This window comes from Artibeus jamaicensis, unplaced genomic scaffold (genome assembly GCF_021234435.1).
Source record: "Artibeus jamaicensis isolate MK-2021 breed Jamaican fruit bat unplaced genomic scaffold, CSHL_Jam_final contig_1132, whole genome shotgun sequence".
Taxonomy (NCBI): domain Eukaryota; kingdom Metazoa; phylum Chordata; class Mammalia; order Chiroptera; family Phyllostomidae; genus Artibeus; species Artibeus jamaicensis.
Window position 1 is genome coordinate 8,213,376 of NW_026521221.1, and position 16,307 is coordinate 8,229,682.

Here is a 16,307-nt window from a genome sequence, read left to right on the forward strand (position 1 = left end):
AGTGACAATGTAATACTCGTAATCTAAACAACATCTATTTTACGAAGCCTCATTTAATTACAAACACGGAGGTAATAGCATGTACGTCCAAAAACACACATATGCATTCTATTGTTGCTAAATTGTCACACCAGGGTAAGACAGTGTTTCTTTCTCATCCCCATCCTCAGGCCTGGCTAAAATGACAGGCACACTAACAGTGCTGTGCAGATTCCTTCCGTTTAAAAGGAAGTCTCAGAATTTAATCCCTAAGGCCAATGGTTAGTGTTATTTTTTAAAGAAATCGAGGTAATAAAGAAGGAAATGAAATTAAGAATTTCTTTTGTGGAAGACTACAGTTTAACATTATATACTTTATGCTAAACTAAAAACAATGTCTGTAGTTATCTGAATTTGAAAAAAAGACTAACATTTTTGGAAAAGTAGATTAAAGGAGACGCATCACGTCCCATTCAAAAGCAGACTGGAGGGCGAGACGCCGGACGCCGATTCCTTGCCCCGTCAAACTGACCAAAGCACACTTGGGTCTGTGTCCCAGGGCTCAAGGCCCCACGGTGCTGTTGGTCCGTCTGTTCCCCCCTCTGTGACGTGGGACTCTCTCCTGATGACAGACTTTGTAACCTCCATAACCACATTCCCGTGTGGCAGCTCAGAGGCAGCCCGCCTGCGGACTTCCTCACCGACGTAGAGCGACGCTGCAGAACGTCGCATTTGAGCCGCTCCCACAGAGCTCTTCTTGTTCTGGACTCTACTCCTGTGCTTTTGTTGTTCGAGTACAAGATTTCTCCAATGTGAAGCTGCCTTTCGGGAAATTTATCTTCATTTCTCAAAAATGCACTGTCGCCCTGGCCTGTGTGGCTCAGCTGGTTGGAGCATCATTCCGTGGCCAAGGGATCATGGCTTGGGTTCCTGGTCAGAGCACATACCTGAGTTGGGGGTTCGATCCCCAGTCAGGATGCATTGCATTCGGGAGGCAGCTGATTGATAATGTTCCTGTTACTCTCTCAAATAAGAATACAATAAATCTTTAAAAAAATGCACTGTAGACTCTCTGTTCCTTTCTTAGGATTGAAACTCAGGATCCACTGGTTTGCTTAACGCTTTGGCGCGGGTGGCACGCTCCCGGTGCCACCTGGCACTACCACCTCGGGAAGTACGAGATGCTGTTAAAGAAGCTGCTGCAGGCAGACGTCCAGGCCGGCAGCCCGTGAAGAGGGGCCAGGACAGTGGAACCTGCCCCATGGGTGAGGCGGCTGCTCAGCGTGGGAGGGGAGCTCTCCACAGCAGGCAGACCGTTCTCTTTTCTACTAAGTACTGCACTTTGACCTCATTCCCAGAAAGTATGATATGTCAAAAGAAGTTTGCCTGCCTTTGGAGGGAACCTGTTGATATTCCCACAAGGATGCTAAAATCGCACACACACATCTGAGCGCCTGACATTAATGGGCATAAGTCCTGGGGTGAAACTGCAGCATTTTCGTCACAGTGGGCTATATTAAGAATGGCCTTAAGAGTTAGATAGGGGGGAAGGAAGCGATGGTTCTCAGTCTAAACATAGCATCATCGGGCAGCTCAGGACAGTTGTCACTAGCAGGATGCTGGGCCAGACGGCCTGGGTTCTAATCCCAGCACTGCCACTTAGCTGAGTGACGCTGTGGAAATTAAATCACCTGTCTATGCAGCAATTCTTCCCCTCTGTGTGGGGGATGACAGTAGCGCCCAGTCAAGGGGTTTCTGCAAGGGTTTAGAACTAATATACAGTTAGAACAGTATCTGATAAGGTAAATGCCATGTAATTATTTGCTATTATTTCTTTTGATGTATTCCGAATTCAGTTAACAACTCTTGATTATATAATGCATGGATTTTCAGCAAGTTTTCAATCCTGAGATAATGAACCTTGCCATTCAAAAATCTTTCCTAAATGCTTTGTTTTCATACTCATCTGCTAAATGTTTGGGATTTTGGGGAGGAGGAGCCTGTGGGAAAGTAAATCACCTGCCGGAATTAAACAGGCCGAAAACCTCTCTTCCTGGCTTGTTCCTTGTGAACATGGACCTCACGGAATGAGACCCTGAATAAAGGCCCAGCTCACTGCTTTCTCACGCCTCTGTCAGGCAGGCAAGAGTAAGTCTACGGGCAGTGGTGACGAACACACAGGACTCCAGGCCGCCTTCCACGAAGAAGGGCGCTGTGCCTGCGCTTCCTTCCAGGGCCAGTCTGGGGACCGGAAGCCTGGCTCCTGCTGCCCCGTGACCGTGGCTTCCTGGGAGGACCTGCTGGGGGAGCCTGTCGTCCCACTTCCCCTCAACTGCGGGCCACTCCTTCCCAGTCCTTCCTGAGAGACCCTCTGTGGTTCCCCTGCCTGGGCTGGATCAACCCCTACTTCTCCCACCAGGAGATGCTCTGGTGCCAACCAATGATGCTCTGGAGTTGAGGAATGGACCGCAAATAACTGTCAGCAACAAGAGGAAATTTCTCTGTGGCTCTGTGTACATCATCAGCACCATTCTATTTATCCTACTGCCAAGCTCCCTCCCTGCCACTTAGGTGCTTTCTTTAGTCCGCAGTCGGAGCATAAAAAAGCCCTTAAAAGAGAGTATAGATCCCTGGAGAGTTCAGGGTTTCCCAGAAGGCACCTGTGGAGGTTGCCTGGGCCACTGGGCCACCGCACATACCCAGGCACATCGTCCATCCCACGGCCCTTGTGAATGGTACCCCCTGGAGTTGTGCAATGAGATGCCTCAGCTTTTTGAGACAACAGCAGTCAGCTGGGAGGATACACTCCTATTTTTTTTAAAAATTGAAACAGGAGAAGTGCAGTTTAAGTCTCTTGTCTGTCAGCTCCAGGCCCATAGGGCACAGCGGCACCCGGAGGGCCTGCTGGTGTGCTCTCTGCCCTCACCTCTCCGCACCTCCAGCCCCGTTTCACTGGGAGCTCTGGGGAAAGGTCACGGGGCAGCACATAGGAAATGCACCTCCAGCGAAGGCACAGCTTCAGCTATCCTAGGACTTCACATCTATAAAATAATGCCTATGTGTGAAAATCAGCTTTTTTGTGTGCTGTTTTGGCTCTATTTCCCCTGCTCTGCTCTAATACAAAGGAAGCAGCTCAAAGCATGGGGGAGAGAAGCACAGGGGACAGCCGGGGAGGTGTGATGACCTCTTCTGCAAAAATCAACAGACTGAACCTGGGGGTCCGGCGGACCTCGGGGGTCCTTTGGACCAAGCTGTGTTCCTACACAGCCTCCTACGGCCCTGGCGCTAGGCCTGGGCGCTGGCATCCAGCCGCCACGTGACATTGCCAGCAACGCAGAGCTCACACCTCAGGAGGTGACATGAACCATCTCTGTGGTTCAAACGACTAGAAATTTATTTCTTGTACTGTGTGGTTTTATAATATCTAATCCAGGGCCTTGGCTGCCCTTTGAAGCCAGTGATCATTTCCTATGAAAATCTTTCAAATATTTGAATACCATAAGCATATTCTGTATAACGTCTCTCTTCTACAACAGACATGCTGTGTTCTTCTGTTTCTGAACCTTTGCATGTAATTGGAAAGAATTCAAAGAAGAGTTTTAAATAACCTGACCAAAGATGGTCAGGTTGCCGGTCCTTACCGATTCAGGAAAGCATTTCCAAAGCGACTAAGTTTTCGAAATGGCTTTTTGGGGTCCACGACCAGAGCATTCCCTGGGGTGCTGCCCTCGGTCTCCCCGTACATCACGGCGATGAAGGAGTCGGTGGTGGGCTCCGGGCCGATCCTCATGCCGGGGAAGTCTTGCTCCAGCAAGTACCTGTGGGGGGAGAACGAGACTGAGAGCTCTGGGAGACAAGTCTGAGGTGCCTAAGAATCACGGTCAAAGGTCAGCGTGCTTCCTGGGCCCACCGATTTTTAACAAAAATCATATCAAAATCCAGAAATATACCCCCCCGTAAAAGGAGAATGATTTATTCTTCTGCTAATAATGATTTTTTAAAAAGATTTTGTTTTATTTTTTACAGCTTTATTTATTTATTTATTTTAGACAGAGGGGAAGGGAGAAAGAGAGGGAGAAAAACATGGATTGGTTGCCTCTCGTGTGCCCCCAACTGGGGACTTGGCTCACAACCCAGGCATCTGCCCTGAGAATCGAACCAGCAACCTTCTGGTTTGCAGGCTGGCACTGAGTCACACCAGCCAGGGATGATTTTTTAAAGCTTAAAATCTATAGACCGACTTCCGCCAAGATGGAGGCACAGGTGGAGACGCCATGCTTTCTCACACAACCAAGTTTAGAGGCAACTAAATATTAGCAACAGAAAACACAGCCAGAACACAGAAAATTGAACTTTTCGGAAGTCTGATAACAACAAATTCTTCAGCCTGACCGGTAAGAGGGGCGAAACCAGCAGCCGGTAGAGTGGGGTTGCACAGGAAAACTCCGTCAGACGGACTCAGACGCACGGAACCCAGGCGCAGGGTTGCAACGGGTGGACCTAGTAAGCGACTCAGCGAGCGCCTGCGGGGAACCAGCGAGGGAACAGGGCCGAGATTTGACTGTGGTCGCGCATTCATGTGCAGATAGACCAGCGAGGGAGTGGGCGGTGAGATGGGACCCAGCAGGCCCCAGAGGCAAGCGGCAGCAGAGGGCACCGCCATTTCCCCGCTCTGACCCCGCCTCCACATACACCGTCATAACCCAGCGACCCGATTGGCCCTGCCCTGGTGAACCACCTGAGGCTCTGCTCCTCACCCAGCTGCATGAAACAGCAGAGGGGGCCGCCATTTCCCCGCTCTGACCACGCTCCCACATACAGCGTCACAAACCAGTGACCTGGGAGTCCAAGGCTCCGCTCCTCATACTTAACGGGCATGAACAGACCAAAAATGGCGCAAGAAGATCTCAAAGCCCCAGAGCCTATAAATCTAAGTGATGAAGAAATAGCAAAACTCTCAGACGCACAGTTTAAAACACTGGTGATCAGGATCCTCACAGAACTGGTTGATTATAGCCACAAATTAGAGAAACATATGAAGGCGAAACTAATTGAAATGAATGGAATTGCACAGGACACCAATAGCAATGAAAAGGAAACTGGGACTCAAATCAATGGAGTGGACCAGAAGAAAGCAAATAATGGCCAAACAGAAAAGAGTGAAGAAGCAAGAATTCAAAAAAATGAGGAGAGTCTTAGGAACCTCCAGGACATCTTTAAACACTCCAACATCCGAATTATAGGGGGACCACAAGGGGGAAAGGCACAGCCACCAGTGGAAAACTTATCTGAACAAATAATAAAGGATAATTTCCCCAATCTGGCAAAGGAAATAGACTTCCAGGAAATCCAGGAAGCTCAGAGAGTCCCAAAGAAGTTGGACCCAAGAAGGAACACACCAAGGCACATCATCATTACATTAGCCAAGATTAAAATGAAGGACAGAATCCTAGAAGCAGCAAGACATAAAGGGACAGTCACCTACAAAGGAGTCCCCATCAGACTGTCAGCGGATTTCTCAAAAGAGACCTTCCAGGCAAGAAGGGGCTGGAAAGAGGTATTCCAAGTCATGAAATCCAAAGACCTACAACCAAGATTGCTCTATCCAGCAAAACTTTCATTTAGAATGGAAGGACAGATAAAGTGCTTCTCAGATAAGATCAAATTCAAGGAGTTCATCATCACCAAGCCCTTATTATATGAAATGTTAAAGGGACTTATCTAAGAAAAAGAAGTTAAAAAACCATGAGCAGTGAAAGGACAGCAAACTCATAGTTATTAACAACCACACCTAAAACAAAAGCAAACTAAAAGGACAGCTAGATCAGGAGTGGAAACATAGAAATGAAGATCTCAAGGAGGGTTAGCAACAGGGGAGTGGGAGGAGGAAAAGGGGGGAGAAGGTACAGAAAATAAGTAGCATAAACGGTAGGTAGAAAATAGATAGGGGGGAGGGCAAGAATAGTATGGGAAATATAGAATCTAAAGAACTTGAGACATGTGGTCATAAACTAAAGGGGGGATGGTGGGGGAGGGGTGTGCAGGGTGGAGGGAAATGAAGGGGGGAATAGAACTGTAATGGCATAATCAATAAAAAAATTAAAAAATAATAAAATAAAATCTATAGACCCCAGTGTAGGAAGCCTAGTGAGGTTGGACATCTTGCAGACTGACTCAACCTCCTCCTAAAAGCAGTCTTTGCTCAGCACGGCCATTCTTGTTTGTGGTCCCATCGTGCACCTGACACTACCCCAGAGGCGTGTTTTCAGCCAGCTCCTCTGCATCCTGCAAGACCCTCCTTAGGCCCACTTCCTCTAGGAGAGTGTCCCTGTCCCTCAAGTGTGTTGGGGCTGCCTCTGCTGTGGGCCCCAGGCCCCCTTGCCTAAACCACCCTGGTGCTCACATGGGTAAGATACTTCTTCACTTGTTGTTCCTCGAAGGCAGGCCCATATCTGTGGTGGATGTGTATCCCCAGCACCCAGCACCCAGCACTGTGCCTGCCCACAGAGGGCACTCCATATACTGAATGAAATAATGAACCCTCTCCTTCCTTGTCACTGACAGCCTATGAGGATGGCACATCGTACCTTGTGTACTTACAACTCCCTTGAGCTTCTGGAGGCTGTAGCCCTGGAAGACAATTTCTAAATAATTCAATAGCAACAGGGGCTGCCATGAGGCTGGAGGTGAAAGGGGGGAACTCAGACTAGATATCACCAGGGCCCTTTGTGCAAAATGAAAAAAGAAGCCCTTTCTTCTAGGCAGACACAGCCCTATCTGTGCCAGGGCTCACATCTTAGCAAGGAGGACTCTAGCTGGATTTTACCCGGGACGTGTCCCTTTGCCCAGGGGCCCTCATACAGTTTAACCCTCATGTAGTTTAGCACACAGTGGCCCTAGCAAATGTCATTGAGGATTCTCATTCAGTGGGCTGAGGAGACCAACTGAGGTGACACAGGGCATAGGCCTGGCTCAGGGACATGCTGGGTGGGGCAAGTCTACTTTCTGTGGGAACTGACTGAGCCCTAACACAGCTCTCTTCACCCGCCACCCACAATTCATTCAGCCGAAGCCGCTTAGAGTCCTTCCCTCTGTCCCCACCAAGATTCCCTCCTTTCCATGATGTGGGGGCCCGGGCTGGACGGCTCAGTTGGTTGGAGAGTCGTCCCCCACACCAAAAAGGGTGTGGATTTGCTCCCTGGCCAGGCACGTGCCCGGGCTGCATGCTTGATTTCCCACCAGGGAGTGTTCGGAGGGCAACCCATCGATCTTTCTCTCTCCCTTCCCCTCTCTCTAAAATCAATAAAACATATCTTTGGGTGAGGAATTTTGAAAAACCTTTAAAATGTGGGTAATTACACTTTTTGAAATCTACCCTTAGGAAAAATTTTAGATGCATGAAAAAGATTTCTGCATGAAGATGTCCACTGCAGCATTATCTATAACGGCAAAACATTAGAAAAAAAAATTGTGTTCGCTTTCCCATAGCTCTTATTCCCTTTATCCTAATATAAAATGTACTTGTTTATTATTTTATGATCTATTCTGTCTCCCCTGGTAGAGTGTAAGCCACAGGAAAGTAGGGCTTCTTGTCCCTCCCATTCACTAGTGCTTCCCACGTGTTTGGAACCATCTCTGGCACTTGGTTGAGATGGTCGACAAGTACTCGGTGACAAAGCAGCCTCTCTAGTCTGTCTGACACCCCTGCCCCTTCCTCTCATTTCCCTGCTCACAGCGAGTATCAGTATCTGAAATCATCTCATGTGACCTCGCACGTGACTGTCACAGGATGTTAGGAGCATGTGGAAAGAGAGGACCGTTGTCTGCAGCTCACCATGTTATCCCAGCATCTAACAGTGTCTGGCACATAGTAGGTGCAGAACCAGTATCTGTGGACTCACTCCTTGTGCCCTCATCCAGGTGGCCACCTGGCTCTGGCCTCCCCGCTTCACTTCCCTGCCTCCTCGTCACGCCTCATTCGGGCTCTGGTCACGCCACACTTCCCAGCGGCCTCCCGGCCTCCCTCTCCCCCACCTGCCCTTGGAGACCAGACCCTTTTTCTAGAGCAGCACTCCAACAGCCTGGTCCTTCCCAGGTCACTTCCACGCAGGGACCCTCACAAGCCACCCCTTGCAGTCTGGGCTCTTGCTCCTCCCGTACAGTGGACATTTCCTTCCTTTTTTTCTTTTTAAATTCTCACCTGAGGACAAGTTTATTGATTTGAGAGAGAGGGAGGGAGTAGAGAGAAAGATGGGAGAGGGAAACACCGATTGGCTGTCTCCTGTGTGAGCCCCCACCAGAGACTGAACCTGTAAGTATGTGCCTTGACCAGGAATCGAACCCTGAACCTTCTGGTGTCCGGGACAACTGAGCCACCTGGCCAGGGCTCTTCCCTTTCTGATCAGCCTCTTCTAGGCCCAAAATTCCAGCCTCCATCTTCCCTCACTTCATTTCCTCCATCTGGTAGGGAATCATGTCTCACGATTTCTACCACCGATCCCACCGGCTCTTTAAGCTGCTTTACTGCCCCCGTCGGGGCAGCCCTCCCTGACCACCCAGGACCTTGCTTACCCCCCCAACCCACACCCCCCACCTCACTGTCTCTTGAAACCTTCACGGAACACTTAGTGTTGGTGTTATTGGTGGGCCTATTTCCTCCCTTCTGATAGGCTGTCATTTCCTGCAGGGCACATTCCACTCTCAGAACTTCAGAGCCTCGGAGTCTGCTAGGAATCATTTGGTTTCAGCCCCATGTCTGTACTTGTGAAGAGACTGAGGACGGGGCAGGAGTGTGACCTGCTGCTGGTCAGACTCGCTGCTGGCCCTTCAGGGGAGCTCTCCCCTGGTGGGTCGAGGCTTTTGCTCTAGGCTCAGCCCCACAGCCTTGGGGTGCCCCACCCCCCAGCTTCTGGTCCCCTAAGTAGGACCTGTCAGATACATGAGTTAATATATGGCATGCTACGCTGACTGCCCAGTAGAGTTTTTACAGTGCGTGACAGTGAAACTCAGATACACTTACGTCACACTGCTGGGCAGGCAGGCACATGTCACGTGGGTGAGACAGGGGTCTGCCTTGAACCGAACAAGAATGAAGTGAAATGAGGTTCGAAACCAGCAACTTGAAAGAAAAGAGTCTGAGCAGATCCCAAGGTGTGAGGTGCAAAAACGGCTACCCACGCTGCTGCACCCCTGAGGCTAATCAGTTGTGTTAAACTTTATTTGACACCTCAGAGGCTTTCTCAAAGCCCCGCGTTCCAAGGACTCTGTTGTGTCATCTGTGATAACAAGAATTCAAAGGAACAAGAGGCCACAGGAAGCCAACAGAACAGAGCCCACCACCGTTCAGAGCTGCTGGCCCCCCGCGCAGGCATCCTGTGCGTTAGCTGGGGTTTGTGTCCCTGGCTCCACCTTGCTCTCCTTTTCCTGTGTTCTCAGACAGACTGCCAATTCCAGCGGTGAGTGCTCCCAGAACTCGAGCCAAGCCATCAGTGTGAAAAGGGACAGACATTTGGATTCCAAGCAGCTGGGGGGAGTGGGCAGTGGGAGGAGGGGCGTCCCGGCATCTCCCGGCCCCGTCTGCTGAAGGCCATGGTTCAGCTTCGTCCTCACGGCTCCTGGACGTGCGGGCTGCCAGGTTCGGCTGAGGCCCAAGGAGCTGCTTTTGTGCAAGGGAGTATGTGGGCAGTGTCTTTTTTCTTCCACTGCTTAGGCTAGAATTGTTTTTTAACTTCATAGAAAAAAGAATGTCACTGTGACAAGAAGAAAAAATCTTCAAGATATGAAAAGCCCTTCAACACACTCAAGCACCATCTTCTCAAAGATGGGCTTATGAACTAAAACACAAATGAACACTCAAACTGTAAGAGGCACGTTACTCCAAAATTCTGGCTGCAAGTTTTGTCTCCCTGACTATGCATTCTTAAACTTATTCCATCCTAGATACCTGATGGGGTGAGCACTATTTTTATCCCCATTTAAAGATGAGAAAACTATAGCTCAAATAGATTAAGTGGTTAATCAGAACAGGGGTCCCCCCACCTGCACCCCCTGTGGACGGCACTCACATCGCCGCCTGATCACCACCTCCCATCTGCCCCTACCCGACTCTGGTCTGTGGAAAAATTGTCCTCCATGAAACTGGTCCCTGGTGCCAAAAAGGCTGGCGCCGCTGGATTAGAACACAGGGCTTTTGACTAGTCCTGTGAGAACCCTGCCCCTGCCCTGAGTCAGAGCCTGAGAGGCTGAGTCCGTCTCCAGCAGGAGCCTTTGCAGGGATGCATTCTGTGAGGAATAAATACACGAATCGAAGGCTTATTGGTAGTAGTCAATAATTTGGGGTGTGCTATGAGCAAAATCCAGAGAAATGGCTTGTGTAATGATAAGCGAGATTTTTTAATCGTTTGTGCGTATGCTGGCATCTGTGCTTAGACCTGGAGGGTCCGCTTCACGGAGGCGGCCTGGGGCAGTTTGCAAAGTGCATGACACTAATCCCAGTGGTCATTTTATCCCTTCGGGTATCGACCAGGCTTTAACTGCATCGATGTGAAAGAAATAAAGTACAACTTTTGAGTTCAGTGATGAAGCAGTTTTATTTCCTTATTTTTAAATACGTGGCTATAAGTTTAAGTAAGTTCAATTTAAGTGTTGGACAGTTTTATGTGTGTTTATTTATAATAAATAAACTTGGCCCACTGTTTCACTAGCAGAGAGAATGAAAAGAAAGGGTTAGTCCTTCAACTCTGACCTTTTGGAAATCTGGAAATGATGTTTTGTTTTTTTTAATCCTCATCCAAGGATATATTTATTGATTTTAGAGAGAGAGGAAGGGGAAGGAGGGAGGTGGGAGGGGGAGGGAATATCCATCAGTTACCTCCCATATGTGCCCCAACCAGGGATCAAACCCGCAACATTTTGGTGTATGGGAAGACGCTTAACCAACTGAGCCACCAGCCAGGGCTGAAAATGACGTTTTTAAAGCGGTTTCCCTTGTTTATCCTCATGTTTAATACCAAGAAATGGAAGTAGGAGGAGAGTCAAACATCTATCACAAACGTCTTATAAAATGGTCCGCAATGCGAAAGTCAGTGCTACCACCAGTTCTACTTCCAGACCCCACTGAACAACAGTCTGTTGGGAAACCGCGCCGTACAGTGTACAAGGCTTTCCGCACGTTTTTCCACCCTCACTATCACTGGGGCAGGCGTTCTTACCCCTAGCTTGCAGGAAACTGTGCTTATGTCAAGTCAAGTGGCTTGCAGGAGACCACACCAGTCCAAGATAATGAATGACCGCTTTTAACATTTTGAAATATTCCTATCCATTTTTCTGCAAATATATTTTTTAATGAAATTGGGATCAAAGTGTTTAAAAAGTTTTGTATCTAGATTTGCATCATTAGTTTTTCCTTATACCATTAAAAATTCTTTGTAAATAATTTTTTAATGGCTGCATACTGTTCTAAAGTGAATATGAATCAAATTTAATTTACCATTTCCTAACTGTTGGGCATTTAAATAGTTTCCCATTTCTTACTAATTATAAACAATGCTGAGATAAATATCCTTAGGCAAATATTTCATCTACTTTAAAATGTTAATCTTCTTTGAGTCGTTGAAAAACTGTGTCAGAATGAGCTTTCTACCATTTTAAAACTATGTCTTCCTTAAATGTGAAACCTTTATTTTTGTGTTTCCCTTTGGTAAATCACTGGCATGTACCACCAGGAATGCTTATTCAGAATACATCATATCTGAAACTGCTGACCTGCTACCGAACGTCCTTAACCAGTTGGGCCGGGGCACTGGAATGTGCTGGGTGAAGTCTTTCCACGCCTCTGTTTCCCTGATGTGGATGGAATGTGAACCGCACGGGGCTGGGATGTGCTGGAAGCTGTCTCACCGGCGCTGTTCCCTGTGGCCGCCCCCCTCCACCTTCCATGCTGTTTTGGAAGGAGGTGGAATGGGAAAGGAGGAAGAAAGGGAGAGGAAGTTCACTGGGCTCAGGGGCATCTCGCCTTCTAACTTCTTACAGCCTTGCTTACTTTTCTAGTCATCCACTCATTTCCTCATACAGTGCCTTCTATGTTATGACTTATAATTTCTGGATCTTAGCATGGACTCTAGGTTGATTTGGGAGTGCTGTGCGCTGCGTGAGGGGCTGCAGAACACAGCGCTTCCCAAAGTTACTTGACTAGAGAGCACTTTTTTTGAACACCTGTTTACAATCTTCTAGAATTATATCCACAGAATGCAGGTTAGAGGAAAAAGTAAAAAGGCATTTAACAAAATTCAACATCCATCCTAATTTTTTCAAATACAATTCTTTTAAAATTAGCAATAGAAAGATAATTTCTTACTGTGATTAGTTCATAAAACATTAAACCAACGGCCAACACCATATTTTTAAGTGAAATAACAAAGGCATTATTATTAAAATTAGAAGCCTCATCTGAACACACTGCCCAGTGTGATAAAATATGAAACAGAAGAGGAAACACAGTAACCATGAATGTAATTGATATGCTTGTCTATCTAGAAAACCCAAGAGAATCTAATGAATAGCTGTCGGAATAACCTGAACCAAGCGAACAGATACAAAGTGAAAATGCAAAAACAATCAGTGGCTATCTTAACATGCTAGCAATACCTATCTAGAAGACAGAAAGGAAAAAAATCTGATTCATAAAGCAATGGAACACAAAAGACCTAAGGACAACATTCACGTGAGCATTTATAACCAGCACGAGTAAGCCAGCCACTCCTCTGGGATGCAGAGAAGGCCTGAGCAAACGCAAAGCAGAGTTCCCGCTCGGGAAGAGCAAGGGGCAAGATGCAAGGCAGTTCCAATACACACGGATCCCAGTGGGAATTTCTGGGAAGAATCTGATGAAGGAACTTTCAAGTTCCTCTGAAAGAATCAGAGGAAATGATGATTGATAGTATTTGGAAAACAAAGAGAAACAAGATCAAAGAGTCTGTGCTACCATTTACTAAAGAATGTTCTAGAGTGACAAAGTTATTTAAAACATTGAAAGAGACTTAGTATAGTGCAGGTATAAGAATCTACCAACAGAACATAGGGTGCAAGAGAAGGGTCCCCAAAGGTTCCAATATTTAATAAACTGGCATTAGAAGAGACCTTGTGTGACACTGAGAAAAAGTAGGATTATTCAATAAATATTGTTAAAAAATATAAAAACAACAAAAAAGAATACCTTTGAAACAGATTTTACTTCCAAGAGGATTAAAGAGTTAAATACTTTCAAAAGCCTATAGGATAATCAAGGATTTTCTATGCATAAGGGCGATAAAAAACATTCATAAAGGAGGAAAAAAGTGGAGGGAGATTTGATTTGGGTGGTGAACACACAATACAAACACCAGATGATGTATTATAGAAATGTACGCCTGAAACCTATATAACTTTATTAACCAGTGTCACCCAATAAATTCAATAAAAAAGTTTAAAAAAGAGCAAAAAGGTGTTAGACTTGACCATGAATATTAAATATAGTTGCATGTCAAAATTATAAAATATTAAAAAGGCAAGCTCAAACTAAAAATGTAATAATTATGACAATGGATTGATAGCCAATTTTGAGCAAAATATTTAAACACCTACAAGATAAAGGATACTCAGATGAAAATTAGGCAAAGTTCACAGACTACTCACAAATAAATATGGATGAATAATCATATATTTTTCCAACTTCACTAACAAAAAAAGTCAAATTAGAAGAAAATTTTCCTATCATATTTATTTGTTTTTTAATAGTAATATGAAGTTTTCTGAAATAAGTATTCCAGAATACGTTTTCTGAAATAAGTAATAAGTAATAACTTATTTCTGAAATAAGAACTAAGTAATAAGTATTCTGAAATACTTAGTTTTCAGAACAACTTTTCTGAAAAGAAACATGTATACGTATGTACTATAAAATCAGAACTATATTGATTTTGTCCTGGCTGGGCGGCTCAGTCGGTTGGAGCACTGTCCGGTACACCAAAAGGTTGCAGGTTTGTCCCCCGTCGGGCACATACCTGGGTCACAGGTTCAATTCCCATTCAGGACTCATACGAGAGGCAACTGATCAATGTTTCTCTCTCACATCAATGTTTCTCTCTCTCTTTCCTCCCTTCCTCTTGCTCTCTAAAATAAAAAAATATACCCTTGGGCGAGGATATATATTTTGTTTCTTGAAAAACACTTAAATACATTTTGATGCAGTAATTCATGCCCAGGCTGCTATTCCATAAAAACCTGGAAAAACAAAGATTTATAGCCATGAATGTACATAACAGTGTAAAATAGAAACAGTGTCCCAAGCTGTGCAGTAGGATATGATGCAATCCTTGAAGTTATTTTTGAAGCTTACTTAATGCCACAAGAGAAAGCTCGTCATATCATATTAAGTGAAAAAAGCTGTTTATCAAATTGCATTTATTGCATGATCTCCAGTTTTGTAAGCATGGCCTCTATGTCCTTATCTAGGTCATTTGCTGAAGATGTGAGCAGGTGGAGCGCGGCCCACACCCCACGGAAGGACCACCAGAGTGAGTGAACCTGTGAGGCTGACCCCGCCCAGGCGGGGCGACTCAGTTGTCACAGTTCCACCGAGTGAACCTTCATCTATCAAAGGTTCCCAAATGCTGCCTGGAGGAGGCTAACTAAGAATCACTTTGAGAGGTGGTTTATAAAGAAACAAGGACAAAAACAGATTTCCGAGCCTCCCCCGCAGAGATATCCCCAGCTGGGAGGCCTGGGAGGAGGCCCCGGAATCTGTTTGGAAGATCGCCTGGCGGTTCTGACCCACGGCCAGATCCAGGAACCACAGCTGTCTCAGGCACAATTTTCTAAGGTTTTGAAAAGTACATTGAATGTTCTTTAGAAGTAAGCTTCTAGATGTGAGTTACAGAAGAGAATCCTGTTATTAAAAAATACCTCTTCTCCCCCACATTTCCCCCAACCCTTCGGCACTGCGGCCCTGTGGCGGACAGCTGATGTAATGAGCGGACCAGAGGCCAGTCTGCGGTGTCTCCCCAAGCCGACTGCTGCCACCAACGCCACACCAAACTGCGTGGAGCCCCCGGCCCTCCTCAGAATCCTTGCTTCAAGTCCTGCCTCTTCCCAGGTTTCTGAAACATCAGCTGCTGGCCCCGTACGGCTCCCTTCACTCAACTTGCAACGCATGCTCAGCCTGAACCAAACCCCTGGAACGCCCGTGACCAGGGCACCATTCCTCCCCCTCGGTGCCCAGCTGCTGCGAGCCTTCTATATTTGGTGCCTCGCCTCCCACTCATGCCTCAACCCACCCCCACCTGGGTTCCATCACCACCACTTACTGACTCCGCTCTTGCCAAGGTCACCCAGGCCCCTGATGGCTAATCCACTGGCTCCATTTTAATCCTTTCCTCAGAAGCGGCTGACATTGCTGACCACATCCCCTCCTCTCTTTTCCTGGCTCCTGTGGGGGTGCGGGTGGTGCGGGCGGTTTTGCCTGTCCAGAACCAACCCCTCTCTTCGGTAATGGCAGACCGAGGGCCCACCTCTCCTCACTCTGAGTCCACATGGTTTGGGGGTTGACTACCCCCCTCCAGGCATGGGGTATATCCCCCTGACTCTAGGGGCTGGCTCTGGAATGGGCCTGTGGCCAAAGTTGAACCACTGAGACTCAAACCTGAGATTTTTGCTGAAACTTTCAGAGAAGAGATTCTTGTTACTCCCCCTGGGGTTGCTGAGCCGACAACGTGAGTGTGTGAGTCTGGACTTGGGGACAGCCACCTGCCCACTCCGTGAGGGGCGACTCACTGAGGAGGAGGCGGCAGAGCTGACAGTCCTTGGCTGCTCGTGCCAGTTGGGGTCCCAGGCCAGGCATGAAGCCAGCACATCTGATCTTACCAGTTTCATGAGAAAATCTGTACCTTTTTACTTAAGTTGCACCCCAAAACAGTAACTTTTATGGAAATCAATAATAGAAACATTTGCTGCTGCTTCTGCATTCTCTCAGTATTTTCCAGAAAGTGATTAGATAATATATTTCAACAAAATAAAGAAGTAAATAAATGTATTGGCAAATAAAGTCATCCAAGAGAGGGTGGATTCACTCTTTCCCTATGCCCCCTACCTGCAGAGCAGGCTGGGGAATTGAGTTTCCTTGTTTTCATCTCGGGGAGGTGGAATTCGTACACCTGGAAATTCACCATACACAGTAAGTGTACCTGAAGGTGCTTTGCTAGCATCCAGATACCCTCTGCATCCCTTGGTTCATGGTACATTCCACTCTTAAGGCTTTTATAGTTGAATTTCTGTCAACTGCAACCACAAGATCC

At 46.8% G+C, this 16,307-nt stretch overlaps 1 protein-coding gene across 1 annotated transcript in view; it reads right to left on the reverse strand.

Moving 5' to 3' along the window:
* Positions 1-16,307, reverse strand: part of EHD4 (EH domain containing 4) — a 73,407-nt gene that overhangs the window by 49,864 nt on the left and 7,236 nt on the right. Inside the window, exon 2 of the mRNA XM_037161727.2 lies at positions 3,621-3,797. Within this exon, the coding sequence (XP_037017622.2) occupies positions 3,621-3,797 (177 nt within the window). The remainder of the gene's footprint in view (positions 1-3,620; positions 3,798-16,307) is intronic.